The sequence below is a fragment of the Lutra lutra genome, chromosome 15, assembly GCF_902655055.1.
Source record: "Lutra lutra chromosome 15, mLutLut1.2, whole genome shotgun sequence".
Classification (NCBI taxonomy): Eukaryota; Metazoa; Chordata; class Mammalia; order Carnivora; family Mustelidae; genus Lutra; species Lutra lutra.
In genome coordinates this window covers 20,447,031-20,471,288 of record NC_062292.1, presented here as the reverse complement: position 1 = coordinate 20,471,288, position 24,258 = coordinate 20,447,031, and the positions used below count along the sequence as shown (strand labels likewise).

Here is a 24,258-nt window from a genome sequence, read left to right as displayed (position 1 = left end):
CTGAGCGCCCCGCCCCCTGTTCAAACCCCACAGGAAGAGAAACCTACATTCCCCCTCTGCGCTTCTGGGGTGCAAAGCGCACCCCGGCCTGCGGGCGTAGCATTTAGCAGGGCGCCCTGCCCTGAAGGTCACAAAGAGAACCCTCGTCAAAGCTATCAAACGCGTTAAAAAAATACAAAAGTTATTTTCTCCTTTTGATTGCTATTTACTTGTGACAACATTTGTTAAAAATATTACTTCTGTCTCTGAGAAGAGATCATTCTCTTCATATAATATGGAAAAATAAACTCTACCAAACCCACAGTTCACATTCCCCCCAGCACTGCCCCAGGGCTTCGGCTTCCGCATCTCCAAACAGCATCACCAGGGTCAACGTACTACATGTCCAGGACGGGAACGCACGGCACTGTCCTAGCCAGGGCCGTGCGGGAGCGAGGAAGGAAGTGGCAAGGCTCACGGAACATTCGGGAAGGAGCGAGTGAGGACGTAGGGTGGCTGATCTGCTAATAAAATCAAAGGACGCGGGGTGGTTTCGGGCCTTCCTAAAACGTCGAGGGGCAGTCCCTCATCTCCTCTGACCACCGGAGGCCCTGCCAATGGGTGGCGGATTGGTGGGAGGGGAGGGAGCCATGAAGCTCAATTGTCGGTGTCCCCTGCAAAGCAGGGCTCCTCTTCCGCACCCAGGATCACCGTAAGACACTGAACTGGACGAATGGGAGAAGACAAGGATACATAAAAACAGTAAAATGTTTATTTTCTTAGAAAAAAAAGTGGGGAAGAGGGATTCAAAATGATTGTGATCACACTTCCAACTGCTTCTGAGCAAAGCTAATGTTGCAAGCTTAATCCTTGATGAAGACACCTCGTCAAGGAAACCACCTGCCGCTCGCGCCTACGTCACTCCGGCAGTCCCGTCCCCACATGCTCTTAATGGGTAATGGCTTCTCTACCTCTTCTTAGCAGAGAAACCAGGCTTGCCATAGCAACCATCCTGTCTCCAAAGCGCAGCACTGGCAGTGGGAAGCAAGGCTCTGGACCGCTCGGGAGAGACAGAGAGGGAGGAGGGAGGGAAGGAGATGCTTGTCTTAGAAGCAGAACAGTTCTACGACAGAAGTTGGATGTCTGAGTTCACCACTACCTCATCTTATATAGAAAATCGTTTGGAGAGCATCTGGAAAACCGACAGGATCTTTAAGGTGAAAATGCAGAATTTTGCTGCATACCTGGACACAAGAGAAGTGAGAAGTTGCAACAAGTTTTAACTAGCAGCAACAAAGAAAGTTCGAGAACAGTTTTTGTGTGTGTGTGTGTCTGTGTGTTTTTAGCAATATTCCTTTGCAAGTTCATTAAGAAACACTGTAATTTAATGGGGCATACGATATGGAACGATCTTCTTTTCGCTATAGTGCTGTTCGCTGAAGAGAGAACCGACCTTTGCAAAAATTTCAACTGGGGTGTAACCTATTTACACAGTAGTAGCTCCTGGTTTCAGTGGTAGGATGGGTGCTATGTGATATCCTCTTCTTCGGAACAGTAATCTCGACCCTGGAGGGGAAAAGAGAAGGACAGTATGTGAGTGAGAAATTCCAAGCAGAACCCAAGACAGTGAATCACTGGCAATTTTCTCCCAACGTCTGTCTTCTTGGAAGAGGGCTCAGGCTGTATCAGTGACTACAGGCAAAAGGGAGAGAAGCCACAAATCCGTGTTGGCTGATTTATCAATGGGATACGCCTCAGGGCACGGAAGTGTTACGAGCCCCAGATAAACCCTTGCTATATTTATATTGGTAAGGACTTACATTAGGCACATACAAGACTCAGTCTTTCACCACAAAATTACCAAATGGACGATCCAATCAGGAGACCAAGTTCTCAAGACCAAGAGAAACTGAAATAAACAATGAACAAGTCACTTCTGGCTGGCGTCAGGGCTGCTCATGATCTATGGTGGTGTATCTCCATGCCCAGAATTTATAATTTTACAGAAGGGGAGAGTATAATCCAGGGATGTCTTAGTTTGAATCCCCTCTAAATTAAAACAGGGGATTAAAAAAAAAACTCAGGGGCACCTGGGTGGCTCAGTGGGGAGCCTGCTTCCTCCTCTCTCTCTGCCTGCTTCTCTGCCTACTTGTGATCTCTGTCAAATGAATAAATAAAATCTTTAAAAAAAATGCAATCTTTAAAAAAAAAAGTCAAAGATTTACTGACATTTGTATGACAAGTCTGGGACTACGGGACTATGCTTGGTTTATGTAGGAGGTACAAGAAAGGCGAAAATGCTTCTTTGATTCATTTGCCACCAAAACAGGTCACTTGAAGGCTTAAGGACAACACCCCATCGTTACTTTTGAACAGTTTTCATCCTCTCTCCAGGAAGTCATACAGTCTACGAGGGCATGGTTAGTTCTGGGATTCAAGCGTCACATCTGACCTAGGTGGGTTGTCTTGGTCAAAGCCTTCAGCTTCTTGGTCCATAATCCCTCACGATAGGACAGGAACCTGCCCTGCCTGTACCACAGGGTCCCAGACCAGGGCTTTGTAAAAGGTCATGTGTTAATACTATTTGTACCCTTCAACCTGTCTCTTTTTGTATACGCACCACACACTTAAATTTTGGAGGGGGGAGGGAATATTCCTTGAAAAACAGAATTCCCTACGTAACTGGAACTTATTCCCAGAGGTAAATTTAAAGAAAAAAACAATTTTGCATAAAACTAGTTCTCAAGTGTCTTACAGGTTTGTCACCGTTTGTACACCGAACATAAGAGCTAAGGCTGTACTATCTGGCCAGGCAGTCATCCTGGCTCTGTGACTTACTAACTCTGGTATCTCTATCACGTTCCCTTTCTGTACCTCGGTTTCCCCAACTGTTCAGTGAAGAAAACAACAATACCCACTTCACACGCTTGCTGAAGATTAAACGAGTTAATAGTCGTAACGTGATGGAATGGTGCCCAGCACAGCCTTTTGTACATGTTGTACGTGTGTAGTGTGTATGCAGATGTGTTTGGTAAAAAAACGCTGCCACACCGTGAAGTCTCGGGGGCCCGCGGAGCACGAGAGGTCGCCAGCTCCCACGCTAAATGGCCCCAGCTTGCCTGTTCTCCTCGAACGTGATTCACTAGGGGGCATGGTCTGGTCCCCCACCCCCCCTGCAACTTGTAGCATGTCTGAGCCCCAGGTCATCTCCAGGTTGACTTTACTTGGCAAGGAGAGAAGCATGACTCAGCACCCATCAGCAGTCTCCTTGGTGACGCCACCCAAGTGGATGTCATCCTAGCCTTGGCCCAGACCCCTTGGGAGAGCCGCATGCTGGAGAGCTGGAAAGGAGAACCTTGTGGACCCTGGCGGTTGGGAGTTCAGCCTTCAAGGGGAGAAACAGGACACATCCAGGCATACCAGCACAATGCTAGAAACAGACCGGGCGATGCTGACCACGGATCCTCAACTCGTGAGGCTCGGGGAGGAGATCTGCCCGTGGGCACCAGGGGTTTAGCTGGAGGGGAAAGGCAGGGCTCGTGCAGTTTTTATTAGGAAAGGGAAGAGGACATATCCAGCATATATGTGGACAGACACACTGTTGTGTGACAGCAGGCAAAACACCGGGCTTTGGTTTCCTGGGGATAATCGTGGTTCTCTCTCTCTCTGGGTTGTGATCAGGATTTGATGGGAAAACACAGTGTGTGGCAGGTATTCAGTCAAGGTCACTGCTGCTGCTTTCACTGTCATCACTGTTATTATACACCCCATGTTTGACCAGCCCTGCCACAGGGGGACAGGGGTCTCCTTCCTTGTGGCTGTCGGTGAGTGAGGACTGTGGTCATACACTGTGATCGGAGAGATGGCGGCGAGACCTTCCTCCCGCCCCGCAGCCTTGTACCTCAGATGGGCCAGAACCCTGTGCACTTGGATAAAACTTCTGTGAAAGATGCCTAAGGCCCTTTCCTTCTATCTGAATGAGGCCGCAAATAAAAGGCTTGGCCAGCTAATGTGGTATTAACGCAGCAGGAGCATATCAGGGACAAACCCACATCAGCTGTCTCTGTAAACCCGAGACTGTAATAATCATTTCCTGAGCATTTGCTTCTTGGAAATTATCATCACTCTGAGGAGGAGGAAGAAAATGCCATCAGGTGCTTTGCAGACATTATTTGCTTGACTGTTGACGCCGACCCTGTCGGGGGAGCGGTGCTGTGTTACCTGGAGGGAAATCTCAAAGGGGCCCAAGACCACAGGGTTCATCCTCCCCCTTTCTGTGATGACTGAGTGGGCTGACAACTGAATTCAAATGGTAATCAGTTCCCTACTTGTTATCACCCGCCAGCAGCTCCGAGAACCAAATATTTCATGGATGGGAGATTTGGAAATTAAAGGTCTGGAGGGTAAGAGCCCCCAGGGGGCTGGCGCCCTTCTAAGGATGGGGAACCCGAGAACTGCCACGGGAACACCCCACCTGCATGCGGGCAGGCCTTCTACAACATGACTGCACGTCTCATGTAAATGTATAAAGAACTGTGCTAAAAAGAGAACCTGAAAACCTTGAGCTGGCAGAAGGCAGAGGTGGGAGTCGGCCGTGTTTGGGAGGACAGGCAATTCTTCCAACTGAGGGAGTCCTTCCCCGTAAAGGGTCTGCAAAAGGGATGTCTGTAAAGATGCTTCCCACAGTCAGAATTGGGACCGGGGGACACAATTCCACCCTTGTGCAAAGGACCCACTGAAAGCTACAGGGAAGAAGATTCCGACGAGGCCCTTGCAGGGCCAGAAAGTCCCGGGGATGCTGAAAGGAAGGGCTGTTTTAAGACCCACAGGGGCATCATGGTGCAGACTCGAAAATCTCGAAGAGCTCTTGCCCACGGCCACATCCCTACTCTGTACAGGTTTCCGTGTCCTCGTCAGCTGTCTGTGCTATCTCCTTGGAAATGTAAAGAAATTTCTGTCAGCTCAGAATATACATTTCCAAGGTTTTAGGGTGAGGATTTTTGTTTATTGAAATGTCCAGAATTTCAATAACCTAGGAATTAGGGATATTAAGGAACAGAGAAAGGAAGACCATTATCCTAATTTTAAATTCTGCTAAAGAGGGGCAACTCAAGGACTGACTTCAAACAAGAGAATTGTTTTCCAAAGTACCTACAGTGCTTATCTCCTTAAGTTTAACGAGACAAACGGTCAAGGACTGGCTGCCCAGTTGCGGGTGTGGTTTTATCTTGGAAGTCTCCAGTACATTTCTGTAGACCTGTGTGCGTTCAGCCCAATACATATACCTCAAGTACAGAACACTCAGCTGTGAACTGAGTATTTTTCCAATGGGGTAGATCAGAGCCATATGGCTGTTACTAAAAAGATGCAGCGACTCTCCATTTCTCCATCTGTAAAATGGGGACAGTAAGATCCAACACACAGTGTTGATGAAGGAATTAGAATTAACACACATAAGGTGTTTGGCAAAGCTTTGCACATGGGAGGGAGGTAATTAATAAATTAGCTCTAACGATGACATTGAAAAATGAGATCAACAGATGCGGGAGTGAATAAACTGTCGTGATGAGACACTGGGCCACCGCTGAATGAGTTAGTCACTTTCAGGTCCTCAGACAAGCCGGATGCTTGGGTGCTCGTCCATCGTCCTCCGTCCTGACTGGCTCTCCCTGCCTTCAGCCCTCCCCACACCCATCCCTTCTCATTTTCTGGATCTCCGCTTAAATGCCACCTCACTGTCTTCCCTGAACGCCTTATACACAATAACACTTCCCTTACTCTGCTTCATTTTTATTTATATTACGTATCATTTCCCGACATTAATGTATTAATTCCTGTCTTTATTGGCTGTTTTCTCTCTCGCATAGAAACATCAGGATGGTAGAGACTGTTTTCATGCAGTGCTGCGTGTTCAGGACTCAAGACTAGTGTGAGCCGCATGGGAGATGCTCAGTGAATATTTGTTGCCCAAGCGAAAGGATGAAAAATATCTAGAGTTGTGAAGTTTCAGAGTTGAAAGAGGACTTAGAGGTTTTCCCCTCTGACCTTGCATCTAATGCAGGATGGGCCTCCATTTACCCCATTCCAGACTGGGAGCCTTCTCTTGTAGGTTAGAAAATGTCAGATGGTTTTCCAAGCTGCCCATCACACTGTTCAACAGCTGGACCCAAACTCTGACTTTTTGTAATTCCTAAAGAATGGGTTACTCTAGGCCTTTGGAACCAGAGGATGATTCTTCCCAGAATGACATCACCTCTTGGTTCTGCACCTGCAAATAACATGGGTAGGTCTCTGCCTTACAAGGGTGCCACTTCCCCATGATCTTATTAAAACGGACCTATTAAGAATATCACCTGCACAGAATAAAATATCCCAGATACACAGCATAAGAGAGCTCAGAATTCAGGAGCTGACAAAGGGAATCACCAGGAATGACAGATTCCAAGAGAATGGATGTGCTCAATCTTAACAAGAGAACTTCTGCCAAGGTTCTGGAGAGGGAAACAGCTCTCAGGGGAAAGAGGGAAATAAACTTATACAAAGGAATAGAAAAAGGTCGCAAGAAAGAAGATAAAAAGAGGAACGCACTTGATCACGTGAAGACAAACTTTTGCAGGGCAAAAAATAATAAAATAAAAAGGCAAATGCCATTAATGGGAAAAATACCTGTAGCATACCATGTGTCCATAAGTTGTAAGTTATAGGAGAAGCTCATACCAATAAAAAATGGACAGTAAGAGGATCTCAGTAAGAGGGAAGGGTACAAACTGGAAACTCATTCAGAATGACGTAAGACCAGTGAACACATAAATAGAAAGGTGGTCTGCTTCACTGATCAAAAAATATAAATCAAGTAATTAAATATTTTTTTTTAAAGATTTTATTTATTTATTTGACAGACAGAGATCACAAGTAGGCAGAGAGGCAGGCAGAGAGAGAGGAGGAAGCAGGCTCCCCACAGAGCAGAGAGCCCGATGCGGGGCTCGATCCCAGGACCCTGGGATCATGACCTGAGCTGAAGACAGAGGCTTTAACCCACTGAGCCACCCAGGCACCCCAAGTAATTAAATATTATTGAAAAAACAGCGACACCCAATTCTTGAAAGTACGCGGTGGAAGGTAGTTCTCCAAGCTTGCTGGCAGTGGTGTCGAACAATATGGCAGCTTTGAAGGGTAACTTGGTAATACCTACCATGAATCATAAAAACGTTCATACCCTTTATTATAGCAATCACTGAAATCAATCTCAAAGATGAGCCCCCAAAGATATGTTTTTAAAAAATATATGTGTTGTTTCCCTGGGTCTGGAGATAGGCATGGGGATCGTGTTAGCAAGCAGGAGGGACCTTCTTGAGGTGATGGAAATGTTCTAACACTGGAAGGTGGTGCTGGTTGCATCATTTGGCAAATTTACTAAAAAATTACTGCACTGCACATATAAAATGAGTAAATTTTATGCCATGTAAATGATATCTTCATAAAGTTCTCAGAAGTATATGTACAAATATTTTCATTGTTGCCTTTTGACTAGGCATGAAAAAAAAAACCTCAATCAAATATTCCAAAGAAAAAAAAAGTGGTTACTAAGGTTTGATTCAGGCACACTCTGGGACCAAAGAGGCACATAAACAAGCGACAGGAAAAAATCACTCTGTGTCCCAGGCAGCTCCTGCTGGACACCAACTGCCATTTTCACATATATTGTTACCTCATCGCAGAACCCCTCCCCCCACCCCCGCCAGCTGTCTCTAGCGGCCACTCAGTCGTCACAATGGTGTTCCAACATCGTATCTTCAAGTGATGATGATTATTAAATTATGATGCTCTTCATTTCCCTCAGTTGCTCAGGGAGAATCTCTTCCCTTCTAGACCACCATGCTTTATAGTGATTTTAGCCAAAATGTTTGCCTCCCTTACTCTAGGCAGCAGGACGTGTCTCATTCATCCTTGTCTTTTTTGGTATTTACTGGAATCCTCGTGTGGCTCATGTCATGATGGTTATGAATACTCAGGCGTTTGGAGGGAGGCACTGCTGTGTGTGTGTGTGTGTGTGTGTGTGTGTGTGTGTGTGTAGGGATGGAGGCTGTTACGTGATGTTTCTGGGAAGTGTCTTGGACTTTAATAAGTAAAGCAAGTTGTCAACATTTTACGGATTGCACTAGAAGCAGTACTCTTCAACAACACAGCTGATAAAGAGTGAGTTTTGAACACCAGCATCAGCAGAGACTGCAGCACAGCCTTGTCCCAAGAAGAGCCTGGAATTGAGCCGAGGGCAGCAGGAATGCAAGGCGGGGAATAAAAGCTGATATCAGAATCCCAGGTCCACTACTTAGCATTCTCATTTATATAAATAATACTTATGTAAACCCCATAAGGAATCACGTCTGGTTTTCTTTCTCTCCCTCTTTTTTTTTGGACAAGGCAAATGCAGTTTTATGTTTTGATTAAAAAATGTGCATCTGGACAGCTAAGTTATAAGTGTCCATCTAATGCCAGTGTAATAGGAACACCAGCTGTCCCTTTTTAAAAAATTTTAATTCCAGTATAGTTAACATACAGTGTCATATTAGTTCCAGGTATAGAACATAGTGATTCCGTAATTCTACACATTACTCAGTGCTCATCATTCAAAGTGAACTCTTAATCCCCATCACCTATTTCCCCCATCCCCCCCACCCCCCCTTTGGTAACCATCTGTTTGTTCTCTATAGTTAACAGTCTGTTTTGGGGTTTGTCTCTCTTTTTTTCTTTGTTCATTTGTTTGGTTTCTAAATTCCACATATGAGTGAAATCATATGATATTTGTCTTTCTCTGACAAATTTATTTATTTCGCTTAGCATGATACTCTCTAGATCCATCCATGTTGTTGTCCATGGCCAAGATTCCGTTTTTTTTTTAATGGCTGAGTCATATCCCATTGTGCATATGCACACACATATATACACACCACATCGTCTCTGTCCACTCATTTGCCCATGGACATTTGGGTTGCTTCCATATCTTGGCTACTGTAAATAATGCTACAATAAACAGAGGGATATATATACATATATATATATATATATATACATATATATATATATATATATTTTTTTTTTTATTTTTTTATTTTTTCCAAATTAGTGTTTTCATTTTCTTTGGGTCGATACCCAGTAGTGCAATTACTAGATCATATGGTATTTCTATTTTTAATTTTTTGAGGAACCTCCATACTGTTTCCACAGTGTGTCTGCACCAGTTGGCATTCCCAGTCTGGTTCTCTTTTTTTTTTTTTTTTTAAAGATTTTATTTATTTATTTGACAGAGAGAGATCACAAGCAGGCAGAGAGGCAGGTAGAGAGAGAGGAGGAAGCAGGCTCCCTGCTGAGCAGAGAGCCCGATGCGGGGCTCGATCCCAGGACCCTGAGACCATGACCTGAGCCGAAGGCAGCGGCTTAACCCACTGAGCCACCCAGGCGCCCCATGGTTCTCTTTTTATAATATTCAGCCAGGAGTCTTAAACTCAGGCTTTGCTGTTGTCACAAAGTTCTGACTAAAAACCTCACCGGTACTGCAAAGGGGCCAGAGAACTAAATATTTTAGGGAAGACTCGTTATTTGCAGAAGGCAAACATTAAGTTTTGTACTGGAGGCTCATTACAGAAGTTTGTTTTAATGTTTCTGTCTTGTACCGTGAGCTACACTCATCATAAAACAGGCTCCTTGTTTGCTGACTGACTGGCCAACGGAAGCGTTCATTCTCTCCTCCTTTATCCCTCCGGATCACACCAGGAACCACTGTTAGATTCTGGCCCGTGCATTATTTTGATTCTCCTACTTCCCGTCTGCCTCCTTGATATGATTCATCTTCCTCCTCTCTCTTCCCAATCATGGGCATCCTGAGTTTCAGTTTCTTGACTTAGTTTGGCCTCCTGGATAGACTTCTATCCTGCATTGTGGCTTTGCGGGTGCCCAAGAACACCCTGATTCAGGAAACACACTGCTGTGACTGCATTTTGGTGCAGAAATTTAATGGGCCATCTCCTCGCTCTGCCGACCTAACACCTTTCATTCCCCCGACCTTTTCCTCCAGGCATCACCATCCAGAGGCAACCTCGGATCGAAATTTCCATGGGAATCGGGACAATTTAAAAGCTCTGTCCCTGAACCAGGAGTACACCTAGGCTGTAGTCAGGAGAGCTGTACGCCACAGCGTGAGCATCTGTGCGTGATGAGCTAGAACCCAGCACCCAGGATGTGGAGGCAGGAGGCGGGAAAAGGGAGGAGAAGTGGAACAGAGCCCCCCAATCCCGTCGCGGGGCAGCGGGCCAAAGCAGGCGCCTTCCCCTGGCTTCCTCAGGGCTGGAAGTGGCAGGGCCTTTCCAGTCAGTGCTCCAGCAGCGTTTTCGCCAACAGCCCAACAACAATTTCTAGTCACAGTTTTGAGGAAATGCCAAAGAAAAGCAAAAATAATTCGCCACGCTGTTCAAGTCTCCTCCTCCGGCTTACTTCATTAGAAAAATCAGTCAAGGCATTAATGGCCATCTCTGTTTCTAATGAGCTTTATTCTAATTAGACTCATGCGTTACTATTTCGGTTGGAAAAAGGTCTCGTTTGTAAAGAGCAGTAGGAGTGTGACAGCTTCTGCCGGTTTCTCTGACCAGACAGAGGCATAATCACCACGATAACAGCAGCAGGGACAATAGTCACAGCATACTGAGCTTTTCATTTCCAAGAGAGAACAAGTATTAACTGCACGGCTTTAAAACCCCCATGGACCCCTGGGGATAAAAATATATTATATGTTTATAAAAAATAAAATTAAAAAACAAAAAACAAAAAACCCATGGAGTGTTTATAATACCCGAATCCTCATTCTACGAACAAAAAGGAGGGTATTTTAGAAGCGTGAAGGCACGTGTTTCTCAAGCTTTATCTGACTTCGGCACTCAGAGGACTTCAATGATGTTCCTTCCCCGCCCCTAGGAGGTGAGCAGGAATGAGGATAAAGGTGGGAGGTTCGTATCTCTAGGCCATAGTGAACTGCCATCGTAGGGCAGGAGTTGGCAACTTTCTCTGCGAAGGGCCAAACAGTAAGTATTTTAGGCTTTGGGTTCCATACGGTCTCTGTTGCAACTCAGTTCTGCTGTTGGAAACATGAAGGCAGCCATAGATTAAAGAAGAATGAGTGTGGCTGTGTTCCAATAAAACTTTATTAGTGGACCCTAAAACTGGAATTTCACGTAATTTTTCACATGTCAGAAAGTATACTCTGCTTTTTGCTTTTCCCAACTATTGAAATACGTAAAAATCATTCTTGTTTGGTGAGCTGGATTGGCTCATGGACTACAGTTTGCCCACCCCTGTTCCAGGGAACAGAATTACCATCAGTGGGTTTAGAGGCTAACATTGTCAAAGGTTTGGCCCTCTTCCTAGAAGCTTAAGCAACAGAGATAATTTCTATCTTGAGAGGCATTTCTCTCAAGATGGGGCCAGAGTTCTCTTCTAAAATGTCATTTTATAAAATTGTTCTTATTTTACAAACAAGAAAACCATCAATCAAAATCAAATTTTCCTATAATCTACCAACAAGTTGGAGAGTTTCCAAAGTTTCATTTAAATCTGTCTGTATATCTGTCATTTTTATATAGTTTCAATGCTATGATAGATACTTTTTGTTTTTTTCACTTAATGTTATCTTATAAAATTTTTCCCTGTAGTAACCGATTCTTTCTAATGATAAACAGCTATAACATAAATTTCTGCGGAATTCTTTGTGCAAGATTTCCAGGCCGTTTGATGGACTTAATTCAAGGGATGTCTTAGTGTATTTTCAGGTATAAGAGTTAAGATTTAAATACCATCTCTTGACCCCCAGGCCAGGTCAATCTACTTGGTAGGTTCAGCCTCATGGGGTCCCCTCTAGGGTTCACTTCCTCTAGGACATGAAACCTCATGTGTCTCCTCTAGGATTCACTTCCTCTAGACATGAAGTTTCCTCTAGGGTTCACTTCCTCTAGACTTGAAGCCTCATGGGTCTCCTCTAGGATTCACTTCCTCTAGGACATGAAGCCTTGTAGGTTCCCTCTAGGATTCACTTCCTGTAGGACGTGAAGCCTCATGGCTTCTCTGGGGTTCACCTCCTTCAGGACAATGGCTTCAGCAAGTTTGGGATTTCAATCCATATGCCTCTTGACAAAGATGTGTCTTCCAGACAAACTCTTGAGAGCTCTTTGTTTGGAACTAATTGCTTATACCCTAGGATGTATATTGAGCATGCTCAGAGATTTGGTGAGACTAAGTACCCACTTCCTTTCCTTACAGTTTTTAAGTGAGAACAGTCAGGAGTCAGATGGTTATTAGCCCTCCTGCTGGGTTAGGGAACCCAGCAGGCCCTTTCTCATCACCACCCTCTGCCCCACCCTGAGGCCCTCTGGATGGTGACTGACCCAGCCAGTCATATGTGAACAGAATGGAGGATGTTGGGTTTTTGCCCCTCTTACTTCTTTCTCATAAGCTAGCAGACTAGTGAGGAGAAAGTGTGAAACGTTGGTTCCTTTTCTTCCTCCTCACCGAGAGGAGTGACCTTGTCTGCTGGATCAGTGCTCACCGTCCCTTCCCTTTCTCTTTGCTTTCAGAGTAGAAAGGACATGCATCTGGCCAGGAACAGACCACAGCTCCTGGTGGGAGGTCCCTGCCTATAAAAGGCAGAGGACAGTGGATTAGCCAGATAGGAGGTGGAGAAGGCCCAGAGGACAATGACAGTGGGTGTCCTGGGCCCCAGGAGGGGGAGAACATGTCCATGTGGTTTCCCTCCTCATCCAGGACATGGCCAACATAGCCAAGCTGCAGCCTAGAAGAGAAGGGAAAGCAGGGTCTGTGGGACTTCATTATGGATCCTGAGGGGCCCCCTGGCCTGATGAAACTAAACATTTCCTAGGAATGAGCATTCTGCAAGGATGACAACTGAGGGAGGTCCAGAGGACACATGGCAGGCTGGGGCAAGCAGAAGTGACCAGATTTGTGGGGACTCTTTAGCCTAATGGGAAGCTCTACTGAAATTAAGGATTGTCACATATTTGGCCAACTGGCCAATGAGAGTAACGATTAACAGAAGTCAACGCCACCTCTGGTCATGACTATCAGAATCCTTGGGAATAACGATTTCACAGGAAGTAAAAAACACGGCTATTTCGGGTGACTTAGAGCGTTTCTCAGTGCCTGTGTATTAGAGCTTGTCGGCCGTCTTCCACCGAACCGCACACACTGGGATGTGGAGGAAAGTGGGAGCAGGACTCGTGACCACTACAGAATCTTTTCCCCACTAGACATTTTGTCATAAACAAGGTCCTCTTTTCAGAGACTTCAGTTAATCTTGAGAAATTGAGAAGATAGAGAAAAGTAAAAAGATCGTAACAAACACTGTATTTCTATCACTTGGACACAAGAAGCAGGAATATTTTGTAACACTTAGCCCTGATGAAATCGCTGTCCCATCCCCATTCCCCCTCCTCCATCCCCAGGTACAGCGATGGTCATGGGTTTAGTATGTGGCCTTCCAGCTCATTTTTGATACTCGAATATTCAAATTTTTACTCTATCAAATAAACTATACTTGATGTGTATATAGATGTTTAAGTATATAGCAGATATAAACACATGCCATTTATAAATACATACAAATCTACCAGACTGATGTGTGCATACACACGTGTGTGTCAGTGCATGGTATACAGCTGGTACTTTATTTATTTATTTATTTATTATTATTATTATTTTTTAATTTATTTGACAGAGAGATCACAAGCAGGCAGAGAGGCAGGCAGAGAGAGGAGGAAGCAGGCTCCCCGCTGAGCAGAGAGCCCTATGCGGGGCTCGATCCCAGGACTCTGAGATCATGACCTGAGCCGAAGGCAGCGGCTTAACCCACTGAGCCACCCAGGCGCCCCTACAGCTGGTACTTCATAAATACTGGCTGAACTTCCATCTCTAAACAACATATGGCATTTTTATGTTTTTAAAATGGGATGGAATCATACAATTTTTTTTTTATCATTCTGCATATTCCTCTGTTCACTTAATGATATGGTTTCAAATCTATACACTCCATTTACACACCCAATTCATTTCTTTTAACTGCTGTCTAACACTGCACTGTAGCATCCTATAGTTCCATCTACTCATTCCTCTAAAGGTAGACACTTAGGCTGCTTCCAGTGCCTTCATGGTTTTTTGTTTTGTTTTTGGGTTTTTTTTTTTTTTTTTGCTTTCAAACACAGAATGCTTCAGTAAACTTTATTGTACAGATGTAAAAAAATTTCAAGGATACAGACCCAGAAGTTTCATCCCTGGTTTGTATTGGTTTGTATCAATAGTACTTCTTTATATAATCTGGCTATAGATCCTTTCTACGTTTAAGTGTTGTAAAAGTATTCCTAACTAGTTTACGAGAAACCCTTCACTTGGGAGTGATGAGGCTCATTAATATTGTCATTGATCCATGACAGTCACCTGGATCCCTGTGTCAGTTTTTAGTTTGTTAAAGAACCCAGAAGGGAGGCAGGATATGATTAAATATCTCCAAACCTCCAAAAACCAATTTTGGGAATATGAGTTTAAGGAATTTTGGTACTCCTCTTTTGAATCCATGTAGGAAAATGGGATTAAAAGAGGGTAGTCCAGGGGCGCCTGGGTGGCTCAGTGGGTTAAGCCGCTGCCTTCGGCTCAGGTCATGATCTCGGAGTCCTGGGATCGAGCCCCGCATCGGGCTCTCTGCTCTCTCGGGGAGCCTGCTTCCTCCTCTCTCTCTGCCTGCTTGTGATCTCTCTGTCAAATAAAAAAAAAAAAAAAAAAAAAAAAAGAGGGTAGTCCAGAATTGTCTGCCCCAGGAATGCTTTTTCTAGGAATCAAACAGAGTCTGTCTCCACTCAACAGAACTTCAAAGAGAGGAATAAGTATCCATTAATAACAAGATTATCTCAGAATAAAACTTTCAAGACATGTGCAGAACAAAATATGCTTCATAATTCCTTCCCAAATGATATAAATGGGCATGTGTCATTCTGTGCTACAGAGGATTCCCTTAGTGGGAATTTTCAAGAGTTGGGGGGCAATCGGATAAGATATTCTCTTAAGTTCCTCTCAACTCGAAACTTTGCTTCTGGATTAGAAGTTCCCCAAAGGCAAGAACCCAACTTTTAAATTACACACCCCCTATGGCTCCTGGCCCATTTCTGGGTCTGGGAGAACACATCCCAGTTATGTTCATTAAATGAATCAAAAGAAGTTAGTTTTACTGTTTCAATGATTTTGGGGGAGACATCCCTTTCCTAACTTTCTGTTGTTTTTGTTGTTGTCACAAGCATTTAGAGGCTGGTATTGCTATTTATAAAAGCATGTTTTAAAAAACCTAGAAGAGTTAAAAAAGAATGAACCCTCCAAACACGAAAAATCTATATAGGGATCTAGCTCTACCCAGGCTACTGACTCACCGACTCATTCTGTAATCACAGCTCAAAAGCTAGCACAAGGTTATTTAATGGCTCTAAAAATGGCCACATGACTCTAATTCCTGAACACGTTTATACCACACAGAAGTTAGGCAGGTCAGCGCACACTGGAAAGGTGTCCCCTTCTAATACTCTACCTCTAAGGAGACCTCTGTACCACAGGAAGGCACTTTAGCTCGTGCAAAATTCAAGCTATTAAATTCTGCATTTTCAGTTTCAGTTTTAGCCCCCTCAAGCCCCGCCCCCGCATCTCTACAAAAGGCTTGATGATAAGGATACAAACAACTTCAAGCCTGTCCAACAGACTAAACTCTCTGCTAGACACCTGTAACTTATCTCTAATTTCCCAGACAAGTTGGTATTATTATGCAAAATTTCAAGGAGGAGTGAGAGGATCAGAAAGGTCTAACTATCAGTCTGGGGCCACACAGCTACAACTGGAGCTGGTTCTCAGGTCTGGCCCCTGGTCGGAAGCACAGGTTCTTTCTCTTCCTCGGTGCTGCCTCTTTCCGTGACCTCTCTCAAGGCAGGTCTTGGCTCTGCACCTGCTGTCTACCTCTGGCGCTGTTCTTGGTGGAGAGCACCTATCCTGCTGAACCTCCTGCTGGAGGCGTCTGCCTGACCACGCTTCCTTCCTCTGTTTGTTTCTGCTGAGCCCCACGGTCTTATCTGTACCATTCCCTCATTCTAACCAGTTTGCTAAGCATGTCTTCTGTCCCAGGCCCTGTGCTAGGTTCTGGGGAAACAAAGACAGATAGACCCAAAGACAAATCTTAGCTCAGAGGGCTAAGACGATACCCATGGCCGCCAAACAAAGAACGGACACACAGAGAAAGGAACAGCCCAGGAAGAAGACAGGAAGAACTGAATGGGAACACGTCAAGGGAATGACGCACACCAGCGTCACTGTGTCTCTGCTCCGAGTGGTAGCTTGGGTCGCCCTCCCTTGCCGAACTACTGCACCCACAGCAAAACGACACCATCCCCTGATTGTGCCCCACACTACTGTCGGCCAGGCTTCGTTCCTAAGCAGGGGAGGGTTCTCATCATTCCAGAATCTGAACTCTTCTCCGCTGCTGCTCCCTAAGAGCCCGTCCGGCAGAGAGTACCTCAAGGATTCTCTGAAAATCAAGCCCTCCAGAAAAAAGAAAGCGGGCAGAGACTGAGTATTTCATTTCTTTTGGGCTTGCTGCCTACTTTATCTTCCTTAGCCGTGCCATCTATTACGATCAGCTACCTTAGGATCGCAGCCCAGTGGTTCCTACACCAACGTTAGCGTCACGACTCTTCAGGAGGGAGAAAAACAAACCAGGACTGAGTCACATCCTTACCCTTGTAATCACAGCTTTCATTTCACTGATGAATAAGGAAAGTTACACACAGGAGAGAGAGAAGGCAAGGCAGGGGGATGGAGGGACAGGGGCCATATGAAAGGGTCTGATTATGAGCAAAGGCAAGGCCATACTATGCTTAGTGTGGAACAAAAAATTGTTTAATGAAATGATATTGGCAAACCAGCCCACTTGCAAAATATACACGTGGGCAAGCCTCCCTCCACCAGTGTGGAGGGCTGAGAAGGGCCTTGGCTGTTGCTAAAAGTGAAAAGCAAGACGCGAGGTACACCCTGTGATTTCCTCTGCACACGCAGGCGGGCTGTGGAACATTCCTTAGGATTTGATACTATAGCCCTATGTTTCTCTTCCTAGCCAGCACCAAGGAGGCCTTCAAACACAGGCCCAGAGAGGAAAACCTATCATCAGCTGTATCCACTACACATTGTAGCTGATTCTATAGCAACTCTGAGGTTACACAGTCCCCTAGGGGGATAGTTTATATACAGAATGAAACACCACGATTTGTAAATTACATGCTCTTCACTCTCTTCACCAGGTGAAAAGCAAACACCTTCTGATCTCCGACACAGGGACTCAAGACATGGTTCAGACTGAGCTGATGTAATATTCAGAGGAAGAGCCCTTGAAATAAACTTCTAAATGCAGACGTGCTGGTTCTCACCAGCTAGGTCAGTTCTGGGGCCAAGGGGACCAGGAACGCAGGCATTTTCTAAGTGTGAATGATTTTTTTAAAATAGATGTACAGGTCTATTGTACCTTTTAAATAGATATTAAAAGTCCTATTGTACTTTTTAAATAAAAGTCCTATTGTACTTTTTAAATAGATGTACAGGTCTATTGATGAACAAACGTCCTTTAAAATCAGCTGATTTTAACTCCAGAGCCGCTCTTCTACATTTCCTCAAAAGGTTATAATGAGTGATTCCAGTCAACAGTGGCAGAATCTCACGGTCACCCAGGAATAAGCAAGATGACACAGTGGGTGTGCGGGCCGCTCGTGCTCGGAGGGTCAAGCGCTCTCAGCCACTTCTGAGGAGAAGGAAGGGCAGTAAGGAAAGAACGAGAATGGGTTTGTGTGGAGTTTCCTAGTCTTCAAAACCAGAGATCTATCTGGATCATTGCTAGTAAGGTTCACAGGTACAGACAGGTCCTGCTCTGAGGAAAGCACACCAATGAAAGGCATCATGAAGAAATCCTCAGGTTCTAGGCCTGGGGCCCAGGGAGAGGTTCCAGGGAAATGATCCAAGCCTGACATTTTACTTAAGAAATTTGTGTACAGGATATGTGCATTTTTATAGGTAGAGTCTCTATCACTCTGGTAAGATTCCAAAAAGATGCTCACAGCCTAACAAAGCTTACAAAGTTTTGCTTGCGAAAAACTAATCAGACGCAAACGGTGCTGTACTGAGACGTTCTTTATTTAATATGAAGGGTTGTCCTGGGATGCCTGGGTGGCCCAGTCTGTTAAGCTTTGGCCTTTGGGCTCAGGTCATGTCCTGGGATCAAACCCCACACTGGGCTCAGAGCACCTCTGCCCCGCCCCCCACTTGTTCTCCCTCTCTCTTTCAAATAAATAAAATCTTAAAAAAAAAAAAAAAGAGGGGCACCTGGGTGGCTCAGTGGGTTAAGCCTCTGCTCTGCCTTCGGCTCGGGTCATGATCTCAGGGTCCTGGGATCGAGTCCCACATCAGGCTGTCTGCTTGGCAGGGAGCCTGCTTCCCTTCTCTCTCTGCCTGTCTCTCTGCTACTTGTGATCTCTCTCTCTCTCTCTGTCAAATAAATTTAAAAAAAAAAAAAAAGAGTTGTCTTTGAGAGGGCAAAATGCTCCTTGGTCATCAGCTGCTCTTACATCCTCGTAGAGCAAAACTTACATCCTTGTTTTTGCCTGGAGAAGGTCCTATTGTTGTAGACACTTAAAAATGTATTTACCTTTCTGACTTCTAACCTGTAAACTCAAATGTACAGAAGAAAGCATATCTTAAAATGTGATGTCATCTGGGCGCCTGGGTGGCTCAGTGGGTTAAGCCCCTGCCTTCGGCTCAGGTCATGATCTCAGGGTCCTGGGATCGAGTCCCGCCTTGGGCTCTCTGCTCTGCAGGGAGCCTGCTTCCTACCTTCTCTCTCTCTGCCTACTTGTGATCTCTGTCAAATAAATAAATAAAATCTTAAAAAGAAAAATGTGATGTGATCTGTCTTTGGTACTATATTCAGATTCTCCCCCATGGGTCTGACTTTTAATAATCTAGATATCATCTTCTCTAAATATGAATGAGTAGAATTTAAAAATTCGAAATGAGTAGAATTTAAAATTTATGAAAGCATAGAATTTAAAGTCATTATCTTGCTCTGCAGTAAACCATCATTTTCTTCCGTTGCAAAATTAGGTGGATGTCGCCACTTCCTGTAAGGTTTGGGAGTCTGTGAACTGGCAGGAGAAATAACTACAGATTCCAATTGAATATCCGAGTAAAACATAATGAGGAAAAAGTAAACGGGTGCTCCTTTTGTGGCATAGGATTTTTACTCTCCACAAAGGAAATGAAGAAGTAAATCAAAGAGAGTTTATCAAGCTCTTTGGAACTCTCACTGCTCTCCTGAACAAAGCTCTCCCAGACGTAGCTCAGGGTCCTGGCCTTCTAGCTGCCAGGGCAGTGGAAATGGTACAAAGTGTCCAGGAAGCTGACCCAGCTCCCTGGTTAAGGGACTTCAAGTTCCACCACCTGACCCAACAAACACTTGTGTCCGGTAAAGGAAGGCCTGGCTCCCAGTGATGGCAGGAGGACAGGGGGTCATGAGGAGAAGGGCTAATGGGTGAAGGGCTCCAATCAGTAAAATGATTACATTGTGAAAGGAATTCACTTTCTAAAATTGAGCTCCTTAAGGCCAGGGACTGTTACCTACATATTTGTATCCCAAATTCCCATCCTGAGTAACTATCTGGTACTCACTAAGTGGTAAGTAAGTTTTTTTTTTTTTTTTAAGATTTTATTTATTTATTTGAGAGAGAGACAGTGAGAGAGAGCATGAGCAAGGAGAAGGTCAGAGGGAGAAGCAGACTCCCCATGGAGCTGGGAGCCCGATGTGGGACTCGATCCTGGAACCCCGGGATCATGACCTGAGCCGAAGACAGTCGTCCAACCAACTGAGCCACCCAGGCGTCCGGTAAGTAAGTTTTTTTAAAGGCATTTTTGCTACTCGCTTTTCTTTGACATCATTAACGTCTTAGAAAACGTTGGTCCAGCTGAAGGTGTGAACTAGAGCAGTCCAACTTAATTTCCACTAAATACGAGACCCTCTAACAGTCCTAGTTTCTTTACACTAACAGTACTTTTACTTCTCTCTTGAGAGAGACACAGTAGAGATTTCTTTTGGTGTTGAGAATTGAAGGGCAAATTAAAGCCATGTTCTACAGACATTCAATAAATACAAAGGAAGATCAAGGAAGGGCAGGTTTCAATCTGCACAGACAGTCAATTTTGTTTCTCATCAACTGAAGGAAGAAAAAAAAATCTCTGGACATTTCTGAGAGATATTAAATCTCAAAACTCAAGTCCTCTTAGAATGACTCCAATTTTCAGCACGAAGTTCTGAGGTGTTTTCATTTTTTAAAGATTTATTTACTTAAGAGGGAGAGACAGAGAGAGCACACAAGCGCCTAGTGGGAATGGGCAGAGTGAGAGAGAGTCTGAAGCAGACCCCATACTCAGGGTGAAGCCCAAAGTGGGGCTCAGTCTCATGGCCCTGAGATCATGACCTGAGCCAAAACCAAGAGTTGGACACTTAACTGACTGTGCCAGCCAGGTGCCCTGTCTTTTGTTTATTAATTAATTAATTAATTAATTAATTTGATAGGCAGAGATCACAAGTAGGCAGAGAGGCAGGCAGAGAGAGAGAGAGAGAGAGAGAGAGGGAGGAGGAAGCAGGCTCCTCACTGAGCAAAGGGCCTGATGCAGGGCTTGATCCTAGGACTCTGGGATCATGACCCGAGCCAAAGGCAGAGGCTTAACCCACTGAGCCACCCAGGTGCCCCTGTCTTTTGTTTTTTAAAATCAACTCTATAAACCTGAAAAACCGATGTGAGTTTGCATTTATGGTTGCCCTCAGGCTAGCTTGGACCAAAGAAATATTTAGCAATGATGGAAAGTCAGGAAAACAATTTATAAGAACTCAATTTCCAATTTTGGTTATATAAAATACATAAAGATTATATTAAGTCAAATGTGTAGATTAAGAAGGAATACTTTAATCTTGGCGGCTCAATGGTTAAATAACACACAGAACAGCACGCTCATAATATTCAGAGAGATGAACTTTAGATAAGAGGGAAGAAACAGGAAAGCCTGGTTCAGACCGGATAGAAAATTCCCCTAGAAATCTGTAACTGGGAGCATGTCACAGATTACATAACAGCTCTTCTTTGAACATAAATGTATTCCATAGTGAGAATACTGTTTATGTTGAATCTACAAATGCTCCTTTGTCTAGGGAAAGTTCCATCCAACAAATGAACAAGTTATAAACTTTGCTTTTGTTGTGTTAGACACATCATACTCTACACCCTGGACGCAAAAGGAAAAACGAAATCAGATTTCAGATGGGAACAATGAATTCCAGTTTTGAGTAAAAGCAGGTAGAATTTCAATTATGGAAACACACCAGGATGGGATTAGATAATCTTAAATGCCTTGTCAGGGTCTGTAACTTTTGTTTAAAAAGATAACTTACCATTCAGGTTTCAGTTTTTAGAGACTAACTTGAACTACTAAGAAGATCCTCTTATTGCCACAGAGCTAGTGGAGGAAAAAAAGTCCAAACAAACCGAGAAAGAAAAGGTCTTCACCATTACAGCGGGAACAAAATATTCTTTTTTTTTTTTTTTTAACCTCTCTTAATAAAACAAGTGTTATTGGCAAGTTGAACAGTTTTGGAACCAATACATGAAATTTGGTAATTATTCCTAGATGAAGTTTTCAATCTAAAAAGTCATATGTAAGCCGGGATTTCACTAAAAATTAAAAAGAAAAAAGGGGTACCTGGGTGGCTCAGTGGGTTAAGCATCCAACTCTTGATTTCGCCTCAGGTCATGATCTCAGGGTCGTGAGATGGAGCCCTGGTTGGGCTCTGCACTGGGTGTGGAGCCTGCTTAATATTCTCTCTCTCTCTATCCCTCTGCCCTTCCACTCCCCCTCTCTCCCTCTCTAAAAACAGAATAAAATAAATTACATGCAAAGGAGTATTTACGCATAGCCAAGTAATGCTGTAGGTTAAAGTTCCATTCTAATCCATCTTCCATCTCTACCTCTCATATGGGCACAACATGTGCTGGTCCTGTAATGGTGCATGGGAAGATTACACAACTATTCTTTATGGAGGTCCACTTCAGAATGGGGTCTGCTGCTAAAATACTCAAGAATTTAAACCCTTTATTATTTTCCATTGACGGATACATATCATAACCTAGGAATTCATGAAGGAATGCTCAGATAAAAGGGCCACAAAAAAATAAAAAATAAATAAAAATTAAAGTGGAAAAAACTCCAAAGGCAAAACTGGCCCGCAATGCCTTCATCATGGTTGTATTATGTTCTGAATTTAGGATTTTACTCTTCTTCAGAACAAGGTTTTCAAATGGAATTACTCCGATTTATAACAGTCGTATTTAAAATTCACCCCCTGCAGTGATGAATTTGAACTCCACAAGTATGGAAGTAAGCCTTTAATTCTTACCATATTCCCTACTTCATTTAGCTGATTAGCATATGGCACTCTAAGATCCTAAGTATGGCTTCAATTTCCACACAGATCTTCCTGTCCCTGTAAACCACCCCCACTCTGGGAGAAGCGACTCAGCAGACTCTGCTTTGGGGCCAGGCAGATGTGGGCCGGAATTCCAACTTGACCACGATCAGCCTTGCAAACCTCGGTAAGTTATTCAGATATTCTGAGCCTTAGTTTCCTTGGCTGTACAAGCAGATAATACATGTCTCAGAGCCATTTCCCCGTGGCAGGCACTGACGGCAACACAGATGCGATGTCTGTAGAGAAGAGCGAGTGGTGTGAGGCCCTGAGCGGACACTCCAGAGGCGTCGGCAGGCACTGATGACCTCCTTGCTCATGGTCTCAGGTGAGAGCAGGGTACCAGCTGCAGACAATGTGCGGTGACAGCGATGTTCTGTCTCTGGGCAAAGGCTCTGACTAGTCTCTCTTTGGCCTTACACCTGTTCATTAGTGATCAACAAGCCTGGGATCCTGGATGCTCTAGCAGAGATCAAACATTCTCAGAGTCACATTTTTTTTTTTTTTTTTTTTTTTGGTGTGAGGGGAGACTTTTGTTTTAGCTCTCTACCCATCCCCTTACAAGAACAGCTTTGTGACACAGGAATCAGAACATTATTACCTGAACTCAGGAGGCAGTAGCACATGTCCCTTGAAACAAGTGCTTCATTTATTTTACTTCTTACCTTTTCAATTTTCTCATCCAGCATTCTGAAGAATTCTTGTTGGCTTTCAGAGATGTGCATGCTAAAAAAAACAAAGAGTAGTTCAGTGCGTGTTTCAATGTTGTCTCCAACCAGCTCCCTCCAGTGAAAAACGCCGAGTCCCCAAACTTTGAAGCGGATATTTACTTATTGCTGACTTTTCTACTGAAATAGTCCAAGTCCTATTGAGGATAAATGCCATTACAGTAATTCCTATAAATGTGTTTCATTAGAGTCTATCAGTTCCTACGATTTAAGGTATACAATTTCCTTTCACCATACACATATTATTAATAGTGATGTTACTGGGAGCTGTGTGGCAATTTTTTTCTTCAGATACACATTTGTGATTTAAAAAAAAAAAAAGCACAGCCAAGCATTACATGGCATATTTCAAGCCTGTGTATAACTGTGAAAAGCAAATATATCCAAGTTATTATGTGGAAATGTGTATTTTACAGAGACTGTCATCATCAGCACGGTCTTCAGCTGCCCATCTAGGTATGGGCTGGCAGCAAATAGGCAAAGAACTTGACACTGCTCCCGAACCCTTTGTGCAGTGGTGACAGCCAATGCAGCTCTTTAGAAGTGAAATCCCACTGCACTGTGGGAGCGAGTCAGGAAGCCTATCTGAGGAGCACTTGCCCTGTGTGTTTGCTCATCTAATGCTATTTAACTGTACACCCAGTGACACTGACGTGGGTGCTGGGTACCAAACATAAGAAGGTAAACGAGAGCAGAGAAGAATCACAGATGGGAAGGGCATGGGAGGAAAGGGCCCTGGTGGCAACATAGACTTGATGATAGTAATTTCCATGCAACAAACAAGGAGTGGTCCAAGGAGGTTCAGGACACTGGGCTAAGAGACACATCACATAGTGCTTCTTCCTAGTGCTCAGTTGCTGCAGTGGCTGGGCATGGAAGCAGGGGAGGCTCTGGAATAGCTTCTTCCCTACA

The 24,258-nt window shown here is 44.2% G+C and overlaps 1 protein-coding gene across 1 annotated transcript in view; it reads right to left on the bottom strand.

Annotated features, from left to right (window-relative positions):
• Positions 1 to 729: 729 nt before the first annotated feature.
• The window catches only part of C15H1orf21 (chromosome 15 C1orf21 homolog), a 143,666-nt gene continuing 120,137 nt past the window's right edge, over positions 730 to 24,258 (bottom strand). Inside the window, exons 4-5 of the mRNA XM_047705816.1 lie at positions 23,284 to 23,344; positions 730 to 1,545 (exon numbers count right to left, since the gene is read on the bottom strand). Coding sequence (XP_047561772.1) covers positions 1,507 to 1,545; positions 23,284 to 23,344 — 100 coding nt within the window. The 3' untranslated portion in view covers positions 730 to 1,506. The remainder of the gene's footprint in view (positions 1,546 to 23,283; positions 23,345 to 24,258) is intronic.